This window comes from Zootoca vivipara, chromosome 17 (assembly GCF_963506605.1).
Source record: "Zootoca vivipara chromosome 17, rZooViv1.1, whole genome shotgun sequence".
In the NCBI taxonomy this organism is placed as follows: domain Eukaryota; kingdom Metazoa; phylum Chordata; class Lepidosauria; order Squamata; family Lacertidae; genus Zootoca; species Zootoca vivipara.
The window spans coordinates 23,634,975-23,654,525 of NC_083292.1; the positions used below are offsets into that span (position 1 = coordinate 23,634,975).

Here is a 19,551-nt window from a genome sequence, read left to right on the forward strand (position 1 = left end):
TTTCTGCCGCATCCACACCGCACGTTTAAAGTGCTATGATACCATTTTAAACAGTCATGGCTTCCCCACCCAAAATTATGGAAGCTTTAGTGTGTTAAGGGTGCTGATTATTGTTAAAGGACCCCTTATTCCCCTCACAAAGCCATAATTATCCATTCTTCTTTACAGGGAACTCTGGGTATTGTAACATTGGGAAGACGGTAGGGGTCTTCTAACAACTCCCAAATCACTTAACAAGCTACCAGAATTCTCTGGGGAAAGCCATTTACTGTTTAAACTGGTGTCACAGTGCTTTTGTTTTGCGTCAGTGTGGCCTTCGATAATGCATTTTGCAAAAGAAAGAGGGTCGTGCGAGTGTACATAGACTGTAGCATACTGTACAAAGTTAATATTTACGTTTGTTTTTCCGCCTATTTTCCCGCTGGCCCTGCCCACTGCTGGCACGTCCCCACTCCCCACCTCACAGAAGTTTGCCTAGACAGGAATGTGGCACTCGGTTCCCCACCATGGAGAGCCGCTGCCAGTCAGAGCAGGCAATATTGTGGTAGATGGATAAACGGTCTGATCTCCTAGAAAGAGGCTTGATTATCCCTAGATGGAGGGTGCTTGTGATCAGATTGCAGCCCTAGGCACTGTATGTTCAGACCCCCACACCAGGTGACCTTTCTTCTCATTGCTTTTCCAGGATCCCCATGTAGAGGAATATGAAGACAAAGACTGGACCTTCGTGATTGAAAACGTATGTGGAAGTGAACCTGTTTCTGGAAGCCTCAAATGGTGGGCCTAGGAACTGGAACTGGGAGGAGGCAGGGGTCCAGGCCTTTTGTCTAAAGCTGTGGGCATCTTTTCTTGCTATAAGTGTGCCTTGCCCTATGTCTATGTCACTGATTTTTCACTCTGAGGTTGTGGCTGTGGTGCCGTGCCAGTCTTAATCCCTCCGGCAGCTTGCAAGTCCATCAAGGATGTGTGTGCTCCCTCTCTCCCTCCCAGCTCTATGATCCTGTAGCCATTTTAAACTATCCAATGGGCTGCCATGTCTGCTGCTCCAAAGTGCCATGTCTGCTGCTCCATCCTGCTGCTCCAAAGTGGAATGGGTGGAATTTTCAGAGAAACTGCTTCCTATGCCAAGCTGTTGGACAGCAAAGCAGGCTGCCTCAGATGGCTCCGGGCTCTTATTTTCTCGAGGTTTTTAGGCAGAGAGATGTCATAGTTGCAAGATTCCTGCAACTATGATTCCTGCAACTTCTCCAAGGTGCCGTAGAACTATAGAACTCTATGATTCTACCCCTGAAGGCCCCACTACATGATCCAAAAAGACAGTCAAAGCAAGGAAGCAGGGATGGGCAATCTCAGGCTCAAGGGAATGGGATGCAGCCCTCCAGGCCTCTCTGTCTGGCCCTCAGAATTCTCCTCAGGCCGTGCCCCTCACACACCCAAGTGTTCTTGCCTGGCGGGAATGTGGCCTTTAAACTCTGACAAAGCCTCTTGCTTGCCTGGATGGAGGATAGAGAGGTGGGTAGGGATGTGTAGAAACTAGACTACTGCACAAAGGTAATATTTACATTCAAGGCTCCTCCCACTTTTGCCTCTTGCCCTGCCTACCACTGAGATTTTCCCTAAGGGAGGTTTCCCAAAAGGGAAAGCCGCCCTCAGGCTGGAAAACATTCCCCAGTGCTAAAGGTGGAAAGGCAGTATTTTGACTTGATCCCAGGCAGATGCTGGCAACGAGGGCAATTTTCTGATAGCCGGAGACATGAGATTGTGGCTGAGTATGGGTTCTTCATGGCGGGTAGGAGGCATGCAGGGATAAGGGGCTTGAAAGCCATGCATTGTGGGAGGAATAAAGGGCAAGCTGGAAAGGCGAGTTTGTGAATATGTGCGCGGAGAGGATGTCAGTTGTCCTAAGCGGAAATCGTGACTGTTAATGCCCTCACGCCAGGAATCGAAGGGGCACCGGAAGGTCCTGGCTTCTGTGGATGTGAACCTCAAGCGCTTTGCCAGCACCACGCCCACCCAAGTGGACCTGAAGCTGAATCTGAAGCCGCGGTCGGTGAAGGTGGTGTCTGCCACACTGCAGCTCACCCTCTCTTGCGTCTTCCTCCGTGAAGGGAAAGCCACGTGAGTGCTGCCTTTCAGGGAGAGGGTTGTGGCGGGAGGACCTCCTCCCTTTTAAAAATGAGGCTGTCCTGGAATCCTTTGTTGCCCTCTCTTTGGGCAAAGCACCATAGCACCTGCTTGGCCTCCAAAAGGTCCTCTGTCCTTGGTCCTGCTGTCTCCAGTTGGAAGGATCAGGTGGAATTAGATGGGAAAAGACTCTTCCCTACTACAGAACCTGGAGAATGGCTGCTAGTCAGAGCAGGCAATATTGGGCTAGATGAACTTGGCCAAAGGTAGCTCCGCATCAGGGGCCTATTAACTCAGGAGACGGAGCACCTCCTCTGAATGTTGATAACAGTCTTTGGTTTTAGTTACAGGTAGGAAGCCGTGTTGGTCTGACATAGTCGAAACAAAATTAAAAAATTCCTTCCAGTAGCACCTTAGAGACCAACTAAGTTTGTCATTGATATGAGCTTTCATACATGGTATCTGAAGAAGTGTGCATGCACACGAAAGCTCATACCAATGACAAACTTAGTTGGTCTCTCAGGTGCTACTGGAAGGAATCTTTGGTTTGTAGGTGATGGAAAAGGAAAGCAGTTAGCGAGACAGGAATTTTGGAAAGTCACCACTAGACAGAATAAAATTTATTTATTTACTGATTTTGCATACTGCCCTATACCTGCAGGTCTTGGGCTGTTCACAACATAAAACCACGATATAAAAACAAAAAATTGAATAAATTATTATTTATTAGATTTATATACTGCCCCTCATCACAAGATCTCAGGGTGGTCTCCACAGGATAAAATGCAAGGTAAAAACCACAAGTAAATAGTTAAAACAAAACAACACCTCCTCCTTCCCACAAACACATTTAAAAGGTTGTAGAATATTAATTAGCAAAGGGCCTGTTTGAAGAGGAACATTTTCGCCTGGCGCCTAAAATACATATAATGAGACGCCAGGAGAACCTCCCTGGGGAGGGCGTTCCACAAATGCAGAAAAGACCAGTTCTTGTGTTGCCACCCTCTGACCCTCACATGAAGAAGGGTCTCAGATGATGAACGCAGAGTCCAGGGTCAGTTTATATGGGGAGAGGTGGTCCTTGAGGTATTGTGGTCCTGAGCCATTTAAGGCTTTATAGGTCAAATCCAGCACTTGGAATTGGTTGAAGAAAGTACTTGGCTAGATGAATAAACAGCTTCCTATCTTCCTGTAGTAAGATCTACAATAACTGGATTGGCATCCATCGTTCAGGGAGCAGGGGAGTCACTTTTGGCCAAAAATGTCCTGGCGAGGGTGGGTGGCAGAAAAGCAGCTGGCCTTCTCGTGACATTCCTTTAACCCTTTCGCCTTTGCAGGGACGAGGACATGCAAAGTCTGGCAAGCCTGATGAGCGTCAAACCCTCCGATATCGCCAACCTGGAGGACTTTGCTGACAGCGAAGAGGAGTCAGAGGAAGCCCCGAAGAAGAGCCGCCAAGAGGATAGTGCAAGCCAGGGGGCATCGTCTAAAGGTGGGGGGACCCTTCTGTGCCAGAAACCTTACATTTCTTGGGCCCAGCCCTGCAGACCTCTTTCATCAACGAAAGAGGGGTGCCGGTATTTTCCCTCCAGTCTTGGAAGTCGCCCCCTCCGCCTTCACTCCTGGTTCCTGGAACCAGAGCTAATTGTTCCTTGCTAGAGCTTGAATTGGAGCGAGCGAGTTGCTTGGGTTTTGTCAAAGTTCACTTTAGCTAACTTGCAGGTGAGCTGAGGTCTTTTGTGGAGCTTCGGCCTATTGGTTTTCCAAGACTCTTTGTAAATAATCAACTTGCTGAACCATTGAGGTCTTGCCGTATGTTTTTACTTGGCTCTTGTCAAGCGTAGTTTGAATTTTCAGTGCCGTTGCTTAAGAGAAATTAATGAAAACGAACCTAAGCAAAAGGGTGGCCAAACTCCCCAAGGGTGGGGAACATGTGGCCAGATGTTGCTGGACACTAGCTCGTATCAGCCCCAGCCAGCATGACTGGTGGTCAGGGATGATAAAGCGTTGTCATCCGGCAACTTTGGGGTGGGGTGGGGCTGCTGGTTCCCACTCTCTGGTTTAGGTTTTATTGTTTTCATTATGCTTTTATTTTTCTGTGTATTAATCTTGCTTACTGTCAGCTGCCTTGGAGGCCTGATGTTGGGTAGAAAGGCATCATATAAACAAATAAATATGGGAAACCAGCACAAAAACAGTAGCTTATCGCCGATGGCCCTTACCATTGTCCCTGTTGGCTGGGCCTGGTGGGAACGGAAGTCACAAACAACTTCTGGAGGACAGCAAGTTTCCCATGGCTGGTTTAGGGTTACATCTATGAGCCTTGGGCTTGTGTACTTCCCCTTCGGGAGATTGGAATGTTTTCCTTCTCCTTCCAAGCTTCTTTACATCTGGACTTGGGGAGAAAACTGGTTAGTCTATGGCTAGTTCAAAAATCAGGATCAAACTGTGGTTTATGACTCTGGCTTCTTCATGATCTATAGTTTAAACAAACCGGTGTTTCCCTGACTTCATACCTATGTAACAGGGAACTTTGCTTAGTTTAAAAGCAGAAGTGGACACTTCCGATTCATCACTTGTGCCGTGCCAGAGGAGGAGAGAGGGAAGGTTGCAACCGTTGTTCAGTAAAAAAAAGCTCATAAAAGTTACTAGCCTGCCATTTTTTACTAGCCTGCTAAGAGGCTACCTGCTTGCATTTCCATGCTTTCTCTGGAAGAGGAGAAACATGTAAATACAGTGAAAACCAAGCTGACTAGCAGAGGAGGGATGGAGTGAACTATCCATCTTCTCCTATCCCACTGCGTTTCGATGCTGGTTGTACTGGGTATACTCTGTGCTTCCTCTTCCCTCAGAAGGTCAGGATCCACAGGATGATGAGACCCCAAGAGCCGCTGCCAGTCAGAGCAGGTCATACTGGGCTAGATGGAGGGGAAAAAATCTCACTGGGTATAATGCAGGTTCTTTTATATTCCGGTGAAATTTTCAGGACGTTGATCCCCTGTACAATGTCCCACTTCCTCTTGTTGGACAGCACAATCACAGAATTTCCCACCCCATCAAACATCCATTGGCTTTCTGGACTCAATTTGCTTTTCTTTCTCAAGAGATACCGCGTCTTTCTTGCCTGGCTGGGAGCATCGTTGTGCTTTTCAAATGTCCCTTTTCCAAATTTAATTACTCATGCATGCCCTGCCCTCTTCCTAGAATCTGCTGTATCATTGCTCGCCTTCCCCCACAGTGTTTCTCCGCCAGTGATTTTGCATTTGCTTCTGCCTTTAAGTCACGGTCTCTCTCTCTCTTTATTCTCTGTCTGTCTGACTGTTTCATCCATTCAGGAATTCTCCAAAACGTGTTGACGGGCTATTTTGCAGGTAGGCATAGGCAGACGCCCAAGGTTTGCTTAGCACCATTGAACCATCGTTTTCATAATTTGGCTGGAACTCAACCTCTGTGACTTTCTCCCAATGCGTACTGGGGAACTTGTGACTCATGCTCACAATTGTGGCTGCTTATTTGGAGGGTGTTGTCTGTTGCGGGTTGATTAGCATGCAGCAGAGAATGATTGTGATTGTGTAATGCAGCCTTCCCCAACCTGGTGCCCTTTTAGAGCAAGGCCAGCGAATGTGTTTTAGCGTAAGAGGTGGTGTTCTATTTTGTGTGCATGAGAGAGAGATTGCAATCTAAATCAGGGGTTGCCCACATGGTTCCTGTGGGTGCAGTGGTGCCCTTGAGGTCATTCCTGCTGCCCACAAAGTCTCTTGAGCTTTGACTTCCCCCATGGTCAATTAGCAAGGCCTTTTGAAAAGTACATACAGCTAAAGGAGGAAATTGGAAGAGTGGCACTCTTTCCCACTTCCTCTTTCAGCTCTATGGGCTCTTCAAGGCTCAGCTTAACTCCACAGAATCTGGCTTTTACCCAGAAAAAGCAAAATGTGAGCATGTGCTCTCTCTGATGCTCTGCCAAAGAGGGGGGGGCTGATCTGGGGAAGGGGGAGAGAAGCGAATGGAGGTGACCACAGCAGTCGCTCCAAAGGCCAAATGTGCTCATAGTTGGTGATCCCTTGTCCAAATGATGGCAGTAGTAGGAGAGGAAGGGGACAAAATGGAGAGGTGTGCTGGATTGCAAGGGTCAATCCTTTGCAAGCCTGTGTTGCGGTTTCATTTCAGTTGGGAAGGGGCTCTAAAGGGTTGAGGCTTCACAAGGCGAGAGGGAGAAAGAGAGAGCGGGCAGCCTTCCAGGCACAAATAGCAGTGTGTTCTTGTGTTGTTGTCATTGTTGTTTCCAGAGAGATTCTTTAGCTCCGCATTTCCTGCATCTAGCAGGGGGACTAAAATGACTACAAAGGGACCAGGAAGTTTGGGGGCTGCTCTGGTAGTGTTTGGCATTCAGTACAGGCAGTAGATTAAGATTAGAACATGTGAAGAGCTCTAAAGCTGGATTAGGCCAAAGGCTGGGGTGTGTGTGTGTGTGTGCATCTAGTCCAGCCCTCTGTTCTCCCAGTGGCCAACCAGATGCCTCAAAGGGAAGCCCAAAAGCAGGAGCTGAGCACAACAGCAGCTTGTGACCCCCAGTGACTGGCATTCAGAGGTAGAAAATGGTCATTGTGGCCAGTAGCCACGGATAACCTTATCCTCCACGAATTGTATCTAATCCCCTTTATCTCTCCTCCTCCTCCTAACGCAGACACTTCACGGGATCTGAACACTCTGGCCGAGGAAGAGGAGGACCCATCTGTTCAGAGCTCATTGGCAACAGCTACCCCTTCCAGGAAGGAAGGTAAGCGGGCGGAAGGAGTCTGCCTACCAAAGGTTTCTGCATCCCTTGTTCTGCAGGGGAGTGGGCTGGGCAGAGGGGAGAAGTCGGCCACATCCACACCATATGTTGAAAGTGCCGTTGCACCACTTTTAGCAGCCAAGGCTTCCTCCAAAGAATCCTGGAAACGGTAGTTTGCCGAGCATTGTTAGGGGACTCCTCATAGAGCCACATGTTCAAGCACCTTGACGGACTGCAACTCCCAGAATTCTTTGCAGGGGGAGCCATGGCTGTTAAAGTGATAGAAGTGATTGGTGTCGATGTGATGCTTTGACTGATGACTGAAGGGGTGCGTTACTGGCAAGGGTGAGAAGCAGATGTAAGGGAAGAAGGGGGTTTCATTTGTGCTAGAGAGGATTAGGTAAAGGTAAAGGGGCCCCTGACCATCAGGTCCAGTCGTGTCCGACTCTGGGGTTGCGGCGCTCATCTCGCTCTATAGGCTGAGGGAGCCAGCGTTTGTCCGCAGACAGCTTCCAGGTCTTGTGGCCAGCATGACAAAGCTGCTTCTGGCGAACCAGAGCAGTGCACGGAAACGCCGTTTACCTTCCCGCCGGAGCAGTCCCTATTTATCTACTTGCACTTTGATGTGCTTTCGAACTGCTAGGTGGGCAGGAGCTGGGACCGAGCAACGGGAGCTCACCCTGTTGCAGGGATTCAAACCGCCGACCTTCTGATCAGCAAGCCCTAGACTCTGTGGTTTAACCCACAGCACCACCTGGGTCCCTGCTAGAGAGAATTAAAAAGGATAAATATTTGAAGCAGTCTTTTGCCAGGTCTAGACCCGTGATTGAGCACCTCCTGCTTGCAGGCCTTAACTGGGTCCAGCACAGGTCCCCATTTAGCTTGCAGTGTTATCTTGCAAAAACTACACCTGCTTCTCCCACACCTGAGATGTTGTCACATGGGTTGCAGTTGCCAACAAGCAATTGGCATCCTGAAAGTGTTCTCCCTGTTGCTTCTTAGCAAGGGAGGCTTGCTGTCACTACCAATCAGATGATGGGCACTAACTTCAAGCCTGCTGAGGTTGGCTGCATTGGGGAGTGACCTCCTGGGCACTCTGTAGCACAGCCAATAAGTCAGCATTGATCAGCTGTGACTGCAAACCCTGCTAGGATCTTCCTTTGAACTTAAGCTGGACTGCAAAGGGAAAATGGGTTACCTGATGTTGTGATGGTTTCAAGTGATTGGCCAAGTGGACCGTTAGGGAAGCCAGGATCCAGCTGGGAAAAGGCACTCCTAGCTTAGACCATCTAGCTCTACATTGTCTCACGGTGTGGCTCTCTAAGGGTCCAGGTAGGAAGCCCCAATGGGATACAGAAGGTCCCAGTTTGAATCCCCAGCATCTCCAGTTAAAAAAGAACATAGGAATGTAGCAAGCTACCTTATATGGAATTACACCATCTGTCCATTTAGCGCTGTGTTGTCCACACTGGCAGGCAGCCGCTCTCCAGGCTTTCAGGCAAAAATAACACAGAAGAAAGCATTATATCAGGGAAGATTGCTTTGCGAAAAATGTGCACCGTGTTAGGCAAAACTGCACACGAGACTGTGTCCATTAGGAGAAATTTTGTGCAAAATGCCAATGAGTTTTCATTGTTTTTTGTATCGTTAATGCAAACTGATGTGGAAACAGAACTTCAGATGGGGTAAATGAGAAACTGAGAGAAATGGATTTATAAGCTAAGTGAATATATAGAGTTAGCAAAACTAACAGCAGCCATACGATCCCAAACAAATCAAAATTTAAAATTAGAATGGAATTGCTTTGAAGAATAAGTGGAAAAACACTCTTCTAAAAAGAATATGTTAATATGGATAGATTAAATATGTAAAGTAGATGTGAGAATATGAATAAGTAGGTAAAGCAAAGATGAGAATGAAATCAGGAATGGTTGTAAGAGATGAAGATTCTTAGAAATGCAATGAAATAAATCAAATAAAAATTTAAGGAAGTCGAGCCGTGGTGGAGGGAGGTCACGGGGGTGGGTAGGGTGTCTTTTTTTGAGTTTGTAGGGACTATATGTATTATATGTATATTTGTGTTATTTGTTTTTATGTGTATTTGTGTTATTTACATGTACTTTTTCAATAAATATAAAGAGAAACTGAAAGAAATGGATTTTGACTGATTTGCCCATCCCTCCCAACACCTGAGCTCTTCTCTCTTGCCCTGTAGCTGTTGCTGAGGTTCCCAGGAGACCGTTCGGTGCTGTTCCCAGTGGCACCATTGCCCCCTTGGACAGCCTTCCACCTGCGGCAGAGCCAGCCCCTACCATCTCTGGGGCGGCACCCTTTGCAGTAAGTGGTGCAGAGTGTGCTGGGAGTGTGGGGCACGGAGGGGCAAGTGGTGTGTTGCCAGGAGGAGCAACTGGCGTCTCAGGAGACCCAAACACCCGGAACCAAGCTGCGGGGACTTTCTCAGAGTTGGCACAGGCAGGGGCTGAAGAAGAGAAGGAAGAGAAAGGACCCGAAGTGCTCCGGGGACAGCTGGCGCCATTGGACGGCATGGAAGTTAGGTGAGTGCTGCTTTATCGGGAGATGGGGGAAGTTGGGCAGTGTCGCAGAATTTAAAAGGAGGAGCGTCTGTTTGGGTTTGAGCAAAGGGACAAGATGCGACATTGCATGCATTTCTCATGGCTGCTTGTTTTTCTCTCTGTCTTAATAATCGTCACTGATGGAAGCTTCCTTTTGGGTGCAATTTTGGTGGGGGTGGGTTTTTTGTTTTAATAATGGGACTGTGGAACTGAGGATGGGCTTAAATCCCCCTTCCGTGTGTTCGAAACGGTCCCAAGCCTTCTCTTCTTTCTGCTACAACTTCTATTGTTAAAAGGGGGGAAATACATTTCATTTGAGATCCACTTCTGTTTTGGCCCTGGGCTCTGCTCTGTGCTCTTGCTTTCACGCTGTCTCTCCCTCCACACCCACACCATAACATTTAAAGCACTCTTATATCACTTTAACCGTCATGGCTTCCCCCAAAGGATCCTGGGAAGTGTAGTTTGTTAAGGGTGCTGCTGAGAGCCGTTAGGAGCCCTCCTCCTCTCCTCACAGAGCTACAGTTTTCAGAATCGCTCTTCTCTGAGGCTTGACAACTGACAATTCTCAACACCCCAAACAAACTACAGTTCCCTGGATTATTATTATTTGGCGGGGGGAGTCATGGTTGCTTAAAGCAGCTGTGTTGCCCAATCTTGGGTCTCCAGCTGTTTTCTGACTAAAGGTAAAGGTAAAGGGACCCCTGACCATTAGGTCCAGTCGTGTCCGACTCTGGGGTTGCGCGCTCATCTCGCATTATTGGCCGAGGGAGCCGGCGTATAGCTTCCAGGTCATGTGGCCAGCATGACAAAGCCGCTTCTGGCAAACCAGAGCAGCACACGGAAATGCCGTTTACCTTCCCGCTGTAGCGGTTCCTATTTATCTACTTGCATTTTGACATGCTTTCGAACTGCTAGGTTGGCAGGAGCTGGGACCAAGCAACGGGAGCTCACCCCGTCACAGGGATTCGAACCGCCAACCTTCTGATCCCTGACCACTGGTCTTGCTAGCTAGGAATGATGGTAGTTGTAGTCCAAAAACAGCTGAAGACCCAAGGTTGGGAAACACTGGCTTAAAGCATTATCATAGCATTTTAAATGAATCATGCAGATAGCCCCCTCTTTCTTTCTTTCTTTCTTTCTTTCTTTCTTTCTTTCTTTCTTTCTTTCTTTCTTTCTTTCTTTCTTTCTTTCTTTCTTTCTTTCTCTCTCTCTCTCTCTCTCTCTCTCTCTCTCTCTCTCACGCTCTTCTTGGACACAGGAAGTGCAGAATCCCCCGTGCTTCGTTGTCTGCCTGATCTGCTGAGGAAGGCGCCTCTATTTATTTTGGGCGGGCCTGAAATGCATGTGGGTAGCAAAGGAGCAAAGTGAGACGGACAGCTGCGAGTTTTGCTTCTCCTTTCTTTGGGTGTGAAGGTGCTTGCCAGATATAGCTGCTTGTCCCTGCTACCCCAACCCCCAAGGCTAGGAAGAAGTAAGATTGTTCCACTTGCAGGAAGAAAAGAGAAGTTTGCTCGCAGGAAGAACGGGAAGTGAGAGGCCTCTCGGGGCAGGGAGGGGTTGGGGAGAGGGGAAATCGCTGGCTGTTAAGAAGGACGAGGGTGGGGCCGGTAAGGAAGCGGGACACTGCACTGCCCCGTTGCAAAAAGCATACAGTATTCCCTCCTTCCCAGCACTTTTCTTTAAAATGAGTCTCGAATACATGGCTTTGCTTAGGTGTGTGTGGGAGGGAGCAATTTCAAAGCCTCCATATACCAGTTGTTGGTGATCTCAAGCTCAGGTCCTGCTTTCAGGTTAGATTAGATCAAGGTTTCCCAAAGGGTTTCCAACAGTTGATGGGGTTTTTTTTGGACTACAATTCCCATCATCCCTGACCACTGGTCCTGCTAGCTGGGGATTATGGGAGTTGTAGTCCAAAACCAGCTGGCGACCCAAGTTTGGGAAATTCTGGATTGGACAAATTTATGGAGAGGGAGGCTGTCTGTGGCCTCCAGGATCAGAGGCAGGATGCCTCTAGCACGCCACTTGCTGGGAATCACAAGCAGGGGAAGTTGGTCACGCTTGCTGGTTTCCACTGGTCTCCCGCTTTGCCTCTGTAGGGAACTTCAAAAAAAAACAGCAACAAAGCCAAACCCCCTTTTGTTGCAAAGGGTTCTGCGTTGTTGTGCAAGAGGGCAGCCAGTTGCTCTGATTCACTTTTGTGGTAGCAGATTTTGCACGAGTTTCTCCTTCTCGTAAGAAGAGCCTGGCTACTTGGTCAGACTAAAGGGCTACCTAGTGGCCAGCATCTGGCCAGATGTCCCAGTGGCAAGTCTGGTGGGAGAAGGTTGTGAGTGCAGGGACCCCCTCTCCAATGCTGCTCCTCAGAGAGGAATGACACTTCTGATGCTGGAGGGTGTGGCCATCGATCACCGTGGCTAGTAGCCATCGATAGCTTTACCCTCCTCAAACTTGTCTAACCCCACTTTAAATGTGCCTGTATGGGTGACCGTCACTGCATCTTGTTGCAGTGAGTTCCATAAGTTTTAACTATTCCATAAGTTAGCTATTTTATTTGCAGCATTTCTTTGCTGCTTCATAACGTAACGTCCTCTGGGCGCTTTGAAATAAATATGTAGAAAGTGTTTAATAACCTAAATGGATGGGCAGCATAATCCCCTGTCATGGATCAGTGCTCATATTATGGTTGGAGGAGGAGCTATAGGGTCCCATAATGACACCCATAAGTCCCAACTCAGTCATATCATACCCCTCCCTTGTTAGCTTTTAATAACAGTCACTAATGTAGGATGTGGGAAGCAAGTTCCCTTTATCTCCCTCCATAATTCAAACACTGGCAGGGGTGATCTAGAGCTAGCTTGGGGCAGGGGTCATTTGTAAAAGAACCTGAAGTTCTTATTATTCTTATTTTTATTAAAATGTGTGCACCACCCTTCATCTCAACATAAACTTGCAATATAAAAAAAACACATATTAAAAATAAGAACAAAAACTTTCCAACACATTTTAAAGGGCATCCGATGTAGTCATTTGAGTGTGGCTTACAGTGATTAGATGGGTCCGTTCTACACCATAGGAATGCTCTGAATTAAGAATGGGGAATTTTAGGCCCTCCAGACATTGTGGGTCTCCCAACTCCCGTATTTCCTTACTTTTGACTGTGTGGTCTGGGGCTGATGGGAGCTGGAGTCCAGCAATATCCGGAGGGTCCTTGGGGTGAATAATTCCATCCACAAAGAACAGGGGTATCCAATGGTCAGGGGTTGATGAGAGCTGTAGTGCAAAAACAGGAGGACTGCAGGTTCCCTATCCGTGTCGTTGAGGTCATTTTTCTGACTTGCTTTCTCTGCCCCTGTCTCTCCTGTTTCCCCACCATGCCTGTCCTTTCCATTTCTCTGTGGACTTTTGCAGTGTCCTGTACCATTTCCCAATGCTTGCTAACCTGCAAAAAACCAAACAGGGCTGCTATTGCCCAGGGTCAGTCTAGAAAGCTGCTGCAGTGTTGGGGATGTAATGGTTGTTGTTTTTTGCATGCATGCACATGCAGGCAGTGAAGTGGGTCTCAGAGCGGAGATGGAGAGTTAGGATCCCATGGGAGAATGCTGGTAGGAAAACAGAAAAAGGTTGAGGCTGGGAGACGGTGGTGGCTCCATCCCAACTCTCACCCAGGAAGGGCTTTGAACTTTTCATGGGCTGAAGAAAGATGTGTTGTCCTTTTGGGGCCAATTTCTCAGGACTTCCCTTTCTTGCTTGCTTCCAGGCCTGGCGATATCTGGAAACCCAGAGAGCAGGACCCTCTCCCTGTGCCACAGAGGAGGAAGAAGAGCCCCCTCAGGGGACCTCCAGGCCCAGGGCCCACAGATTTCCCTCTCTCGCCTCCGTTGGCAGCTGAGGCCCCCCCTGTGCGGAAACGCAGGATGGAGAAGATGCCGCTGTCCCCAGAGTCTCCAAGCCCCTCGGCAGAGGTGGCCACACCGTGGGTGGAGGACAGCTCCAATCCCCTCAGCGTGCCCTGTGCCCCAGATAGCCTGCCTAGGGAAAGACTAGGCTGCAGGAGCCTGGCAGAAAGACCCTCCTCTCCCACCCATGGTTCTGTGGTGATGTATTTTGCAGAAGACTCAGCCCTCGCTGAACACAGGCCCCTCCTAGTCACCGACAATGCAGAGTCCATGGGGTCGCCTTCGGATGCGGCCTTCATGGCCTTGTCTCCCCTTATGGGGCCTCCCCCCATGGCTGCTTTTTTTGGAGAACCAGGGACTAGCGCAGCAGGAGATCCATCCCTGTTAGCAGTTGCTTCTGTCTCACCTGGTGGCGGTAGCGCTGTGGTGGAGATGGAGCAATGGGGAGGGGGGACATGGACTCCTGGAGATGGCAGCCTGCCTGAGGTACCCCTGTTTGGCCCAGCAAGGAGTGTGGTGGAGGAGGAGGAGGAGGAGGGGGTTGCTTTCAAAGGAGAACTTCCTGATGGCGAGCTGGGCTGTGCAGTGGAAAAGATGCCCCCTTTGGAACCGGAGAGGGAGCAAATTGAGGCTGAAACCAGCCAGGAGCCATGTGAAGCTGTTTCTGTCGAGGAGGCTCCCAAACAGGAGGAAAGTTGGATAGGGGACAAAACAGAGATGGGCCGTTGCCAAGTGTCTGAAGGGCTTGAAGGCCCCAGCCCACCAATAAGCCTTTCCCCAGAAGTGCCCCTGCAGCAGGTGGAATTTGTGCCAGAGGAAGATTTGGCTGGGGTGGGTGGCAGCGGCCTTCAAACCTCGCCTGAGTCACCACTGTCTCCTGCAAGGGAGGGCAGGGAAGAGGTGGCAGAGGTGAGCATGACAGAGATGCCCACCCCAGTCCTCACTTCCTCACCCAGTCCTGAGAGGAGTTGGGATGTGGATGACAAAATGGCAGCTGCTGAGAGCAATCTCCAAAGCCCGCCGGAAGGCTCGGTGTTTTCAGGACCAGAGGAAGGAGAGGCAGGTGATGGGAGGAATGCTGAGGGGAGAAGAGCTTCTGGAGGGACCTCTCAGGAGGAGGCAGCAGAAGAGGAAGCTGCTCAAGTGGAAGGTATGGCTTCTGAGGATGGAGAAGAGCAGTGCAATGAAGAACGCGGCAGAGAGGAAGGGCCGGAAGGTGTTCTGGAGGCGGAGGCGGCAGCGGAGTCACACAAGCCGGATGGGGACATGAGGAGTGAGGCGTTGGGCCTGGAATTTCCAGAGAGCAGTGCCCCCAGCTTAAAAGGGGCAGGGATGGGCCAAGAATGGCTGAAGAGCTGCAGTCCGTCAGACAGCCGAGAGGTCAAGGCAGAAAAAACATCCAGCACAGAGGCAGATAATTTGCCACTGAGGAACAAAGAGCAAGTGGTAGTCTCGACTGAAGCTCCTCACCCCCCAAGTCCTCCATCACCTCAGGGCCCTGCCTTAGCTCTCCCAGCTCCCAGCTCCCTCAAGGAGAGGAGTGCGCGGTCCAGCCAGGAAACTCTGGCACCAGTCCCCCCACCCCGTGGCACAGCAACAGACCTTGGAGCTCAAGGCGAATCCCAGGTACAGAAGGCCGCGCCATGCCATCGTCCTTACTGTCGACAACCCATGGCCAGTTCTCTCCCCTGCTTTCTCAATGTGCAGCTAACTCTGGTTTTGTTGTGAGACGCTCCCTGCTTTTTAAAATATGGAAGTGGTGATAGGAGGGCCGAGGTCAGAGCATGGTGGTTGGAGCCTTGTTGCAAGATAACTTGAAACTATGGGATCCCAGAACCTCATTCCTTTTAAATGTGTTTGATTCTGGAGCAGTGAGTGTTGAATCTTACCAGTTAAAGTGGGTGCGGGATTTGGAGCAGGAAGGGTCTTGCTGAGAGAGAAGAGGCAGAGCTCATGATGGCTCCTCCTTTCCTCCTGGGGGGGGGCAGGAATACAGTGTAGAGCAGGAGACCTACAGAGACCCAGCTGGGGCTCCCAGCGAGCATAGCATGCTGCAGAGGGACAGGTGAAGCAGCGTGCCCCATGGTCACCGTGGGCAGGTTCAGGGATATTTGCTGGTTTGTTGATTGCATCCTGGCCTATATAGAAAGCTGCCTTATACCAAGTCAGACCCTTGGCCCATCAAGCTCAGTATTGTCTGCAATGGCTGGCAGCGGCTCTCCCAAGATTTCAGGCAAGCAGGGATTTCTCTGCGTGCAAAGCAGAAAGCTACAGCTGTCCTACATGTGTGTGTGTGTGTGTGTTTCTGTGTCTGTGTGTTGGCTCCAACAAGCTCAGTAGAGCAGATTGGCCAACAGTACCATATCCCACACATGGCAGTACACAATAGTAAAATGTTGTCAATGCCATTCCGTAAACAGATAGGTGTGCAGAAAAGAGTAACAATAGTAGGCAGAAAAACAATAGAATTTATTTTTTAAAATGCTCGATGCATCCCAAAGGCCAGGGCAAATGGAAAGGTCCTTTACCTGGTGCTTCATTGTGGGGAGCACCTGAAAGTTATTTGAAAGGGAGTTGTGTGTGTGTGTGTGTGTGTGAGAGAGAGAGAGAGAGAGAGAGAGAGAGAGAGAGAGAACGAATGAATGGCTGTGTTGCTGTCCACCCAGCAGAAGCTAACACTGGGACAATGAGCTGAGCATCTTGAGCAGACCTTAATAGTTGCATATCCATCTTAACCCTTGTGCGTGAACAAGCATACTGAAATGCCGATAGACCCAATTAGCAGTGGCTGGATGGCATGCAAGCGCCATCTTCACTGCTGCTTTCCCCAGGCATTGTCACTCCCACCAGCCTCGGCCAATGTGGCTGATAGCCAAGAACGATGGGAGTTGTGGCCCAGCAACACCCCACCCGTGACCTAGAAACTTTTGCCACATTGTGGGTGCAGGGAGGGAGCTATCCGTGTCCCCTCACCCAGACCCATGACCAACTTTCTTCCCTCCCCTACCCCACCCTTTTTAGGTTGACTCCCCCACCAGCCCATTGCTCGTGAGTTCCAGCCAATCCTTGCTGGAGTGGTGTCAGGAAGTGACGGCAGGCTCCCGGGGTGTCCGCATCACCAACTTCACCACGTCTTGGCGCAATGGGCTGGCGTTCTGTGCCATCCTGCATCACTTCCACCCAGAGAAGATGTGAGTTGTTGTCTTGCGTGCAGAGCTCCTGTTCTGATAGGAGCCCATGGTGGCGGCTGAGAACTGACACGTAAGGGAGCTGTCCTGATCGCAGACCCAAAGGATTAGTGTCCTGCCTGTGGCTCGTACAGTTAACCTAGTTAAAGAATGTTGTCTGGATTCATTATCTCTTCTAGAAGGAGTAGATCAGTGTAGTGGAAGCAGCCTGCCTTCTATCAAGTCACACCATTGGTCCAGCTAGTTCTGTAATGCGTAGACTGCCTGTAGCAGGAATCTCTCCCAACCCTACTTGGAGACGCCAGGGATGGAACCTGGGACCTCCTCCATTGAAAGCCCCTGAACTATGGGCCTTCCCCCGTTGAATTTATATGGATTTGCATATTCCAGAAAGCTCAGCAAATCTGCCTTTGCAGTGATGCTGCAGGAAATACAAAGAACTTGGGAATCTGCCTTAGAACCATAGAACTGTAGAGTTGGAAGGGTCGTCTAGTCTTGCAAAGCTAGGCTTGCAGGGCACCATGAATGCATCCCTCCAACCCAGCCGGCCAATGGCTAGGGGTTGCTCCAGCGGTGCAAAAGGCTTTGTTGGAGGGAGGGGATCCCCCTGTGAATGGGGTGGGGAGGAGGGTGTCTCCTGGCCTGAGCAATGAAACCTCCAGAAGCATAGGGATAGAAAAGAGATCAAGACACCTGGGGAGAGACTGTTTTAAACAGAGGTAACCAGAAAAGGTTGGGGGTCATTGTGACAGTAGGGCCAAGTACGGACAGTGGTGGTGGTGATAGAAAGTTTTGGGGTCCCAGGTGATCCAGGTCAAAGCCTGCTCACAGACTTTATTCCTCTCCCCCTTCCCACCTTCAGCAATTACGAAGCCCTGGACCCGCTTGATATCAAAGAGAACAATAAACTGGTGAGTCTGTAGCTCCAGCTTTCCTTGAGCCAGAAGAAATTGGGCCAGGCTGTTGAGTGGAGATGCTAAAGAGGGATGCCTTTAATATAGGCAGGTCCCAAGGCCTTGTTGGGAAGAGGTTCACATCCTTATTGAGTTTCTGGGTGGCCTTAAGTCAAAGTTACTCAGCCTAGACTACCTCACAGGGTTGTTCTGGGGATAATTAATTCAGAAAACTCGGGGGTGGCCCAGAGTGAAAAGGACAGGACAGGTGCAGGAGGCCTCTGTTTCTCTCAGTCCTCCCATCTGTAAAATGGGTAAGAGTGTCAAGTTGGTGTAGTGGTTAGAGTGTTGGCAGGTAGGGTTAAAATCCCCACTCAGCCATGAAGCTCACTAGTGACCTTGGGCCAGTCGCTTACTCTCAGCCTACCTCACAGAATTGTTGTGGGGATGAAATGGGGAGAACTATATATGCCACCTTGAAAGTAGGGGAGGAGGAGGAGAGCATGATGTTAATAAATAAAACCTTGCTGTGGAAAAAGCCCTATGGTTGGGAAAAGGCTTCAACAGGCTTAAGTTCCTCTCTCGTTCTCTCCTTCCGTAATCAGGCCTTTGATGGCTTTGCCTCACTGGGGATCTCCCGGGTGATGGACCCTGCCGACATGGTTTTCCTGGCTGTGCCCGACCGGCTGATCGTCATGACCTACCTGTGCCAAATCCGGGCTTTTTTCACCGGGCAAGAGCTGAACGTGGTGCAGTTTGCCGCCAACAGCAACCAGACCACCTACAAGGTGGGCAAATTCGACACAGACTCGTCTGGCTCCATTGACCCCGCCGACTTCTACTCCCAGCACCTCCACGTTGCCGCCTCCCAGATAGAGCAGCCCAGGGGGTCAGGCGCAGAGGACTCTGGGGTGGCAAAGGTGCCCAGCACCATGCCAGAGGAAGGCCAGGAGCCAAAGTTGGAGGATGCTGCCCCCGAGCATTCTCAGAGTGAGGAGAAGGCAGATGTTGCAAAGGATTCTGGGAAGGCAGTTGTGACAGAGGACAAGGTGGCGGAATCCAACAGTGCTGAGCCGCTACAGCCTGTGGAACTAGATCGGGCACATGAGGAGGTGAACATGGTGGAAGCTGACAAGAAGGGAATTGTCAATGGCGCAGCCGTCAAGCCAGCAGACGAAGCCACACCCGAGCCCCTCAGAACTGTGGACTGTAAAGGTGATGGTGCGAATTCTGATGAGAAGGCTGTGGCTGAGAGTACTGCAGACACACAGTCTCTTCCCACTAAGGCGGAGGCCTCCCAATCTGATGGGAACACACTTGTTAATGGCGCTGCAGCCATGGAACGTGGGGCCAGTTTTCAGGCCCAACTGGATTCTAGGACTGAGGCCCCGAAGCCTGGTGAACAAGCTGTGGCTAATGGCACTGAGGCCAGTCAAAACCCTGAACGGCAGGAAGAGGTCTCTCCCTCGAGCGACGGTGAGACTGCTGCCTCAAAGCCCCATGGGAAGCTGCTGGCCAATGGGGCTACTCTCGCTCAGGGTGCGGAAGCAGAGGCTTCTGGGACAGAAGCCGCAAGGCCTGAGGGGAAGCCGCCCACCAGCAATGGGGAGAAGCTGGTTCCCCCTCCGCGGCTGAAACGGATTGCATCACGGGGCAGCATTGAACGCCCCTTGCAGCGCGCTCTCTCCACAGGGAGCCAAGGCCCGGTAGCCCCCCCACGCCCCCACGCTGCCAAGTCCACCTTCGCCCATGTGCGGGATGCAGACCTGGTGAAGAAGCGGCGCTCACGGCTCAAAAGCGAGTCCCTGTCGATGGATGAAGGGGAGCCTGGTAGCCCGGTTGAGGACCCTGCCAGGCGGCTGGCCATGGTGAGTGGAACTCCCAGGGAGACACTGGACAAGCTTGCTTGGGCGCATTGCCGGGTTAATGTTGCATGGCCACTTTTTTATCATTGCGCTTCTGGTTTTGCTAACCCCTTACCCTGCCGAACTAAGAGCTTTTATAGCATGGCATGCTTGATCTAGGAGGGTCTACCCTAGGCCTGGCTTTGGCCCTGCAACGGCTTCAGATCCAAGCTTTTGGCTTTGAGAAACGTGCTGC

The 19,551-nt window shown here is 50.2% G+C and overlaps 1 protein-coding gene across 3 annotated transcripts in view; it reads left to right on the forward strand.

The window, feature by feature from the left end:
- Nucleotides 1-19,551, forward strand: part of EHBP1L1 (EH domain binding protein 1 like 1) — a 43,381-nt gene that overhangs the window by 12,812 nt on the left and 11,018 nt on the right. Inside the window, exons 4-13 of one of the 3 annotated variants that reach the window (XM_060269490.1) lie at nt 686-739; nt 1,940-2,118; nt 3,462-3,616; nt 5,460-5,495; nt 6,809-6,901; nt 9,114-9,453; nt 13,232-14,996; nt 16,392-16,561; nt 17,421-17,469; nt 18,057-19,319. In XM_060269490.1, the coding sequence (XP_060125473.1) occupies nt 686-739; nt 1,940-2,118; nt 3,462-3,616; nt 5,460-5,495; nt 6,809-6,901; nt 9,114-9,453; nt 13,232-14,996; nt 16,392-16,561; nt 17,421-17,469; nt 18,057-19,319 (4,104 nt within the window). The remainder of the gene's footprint in view (nt 1-685; nt 740-1,939; nt 2,119-3,461; nt 3,617-5,459; nt 5,496-6,808; nt 6,902-9,113; nt 9,454-13,231; nt 14,997-16,391; nt 16,562-17,420; nt 17,470-18,056; nt 19,320-19,551) is intronic. The other 2 variants (XM_060269491.1, XM_060269492.1) reach the window with 2 other exon arrangements.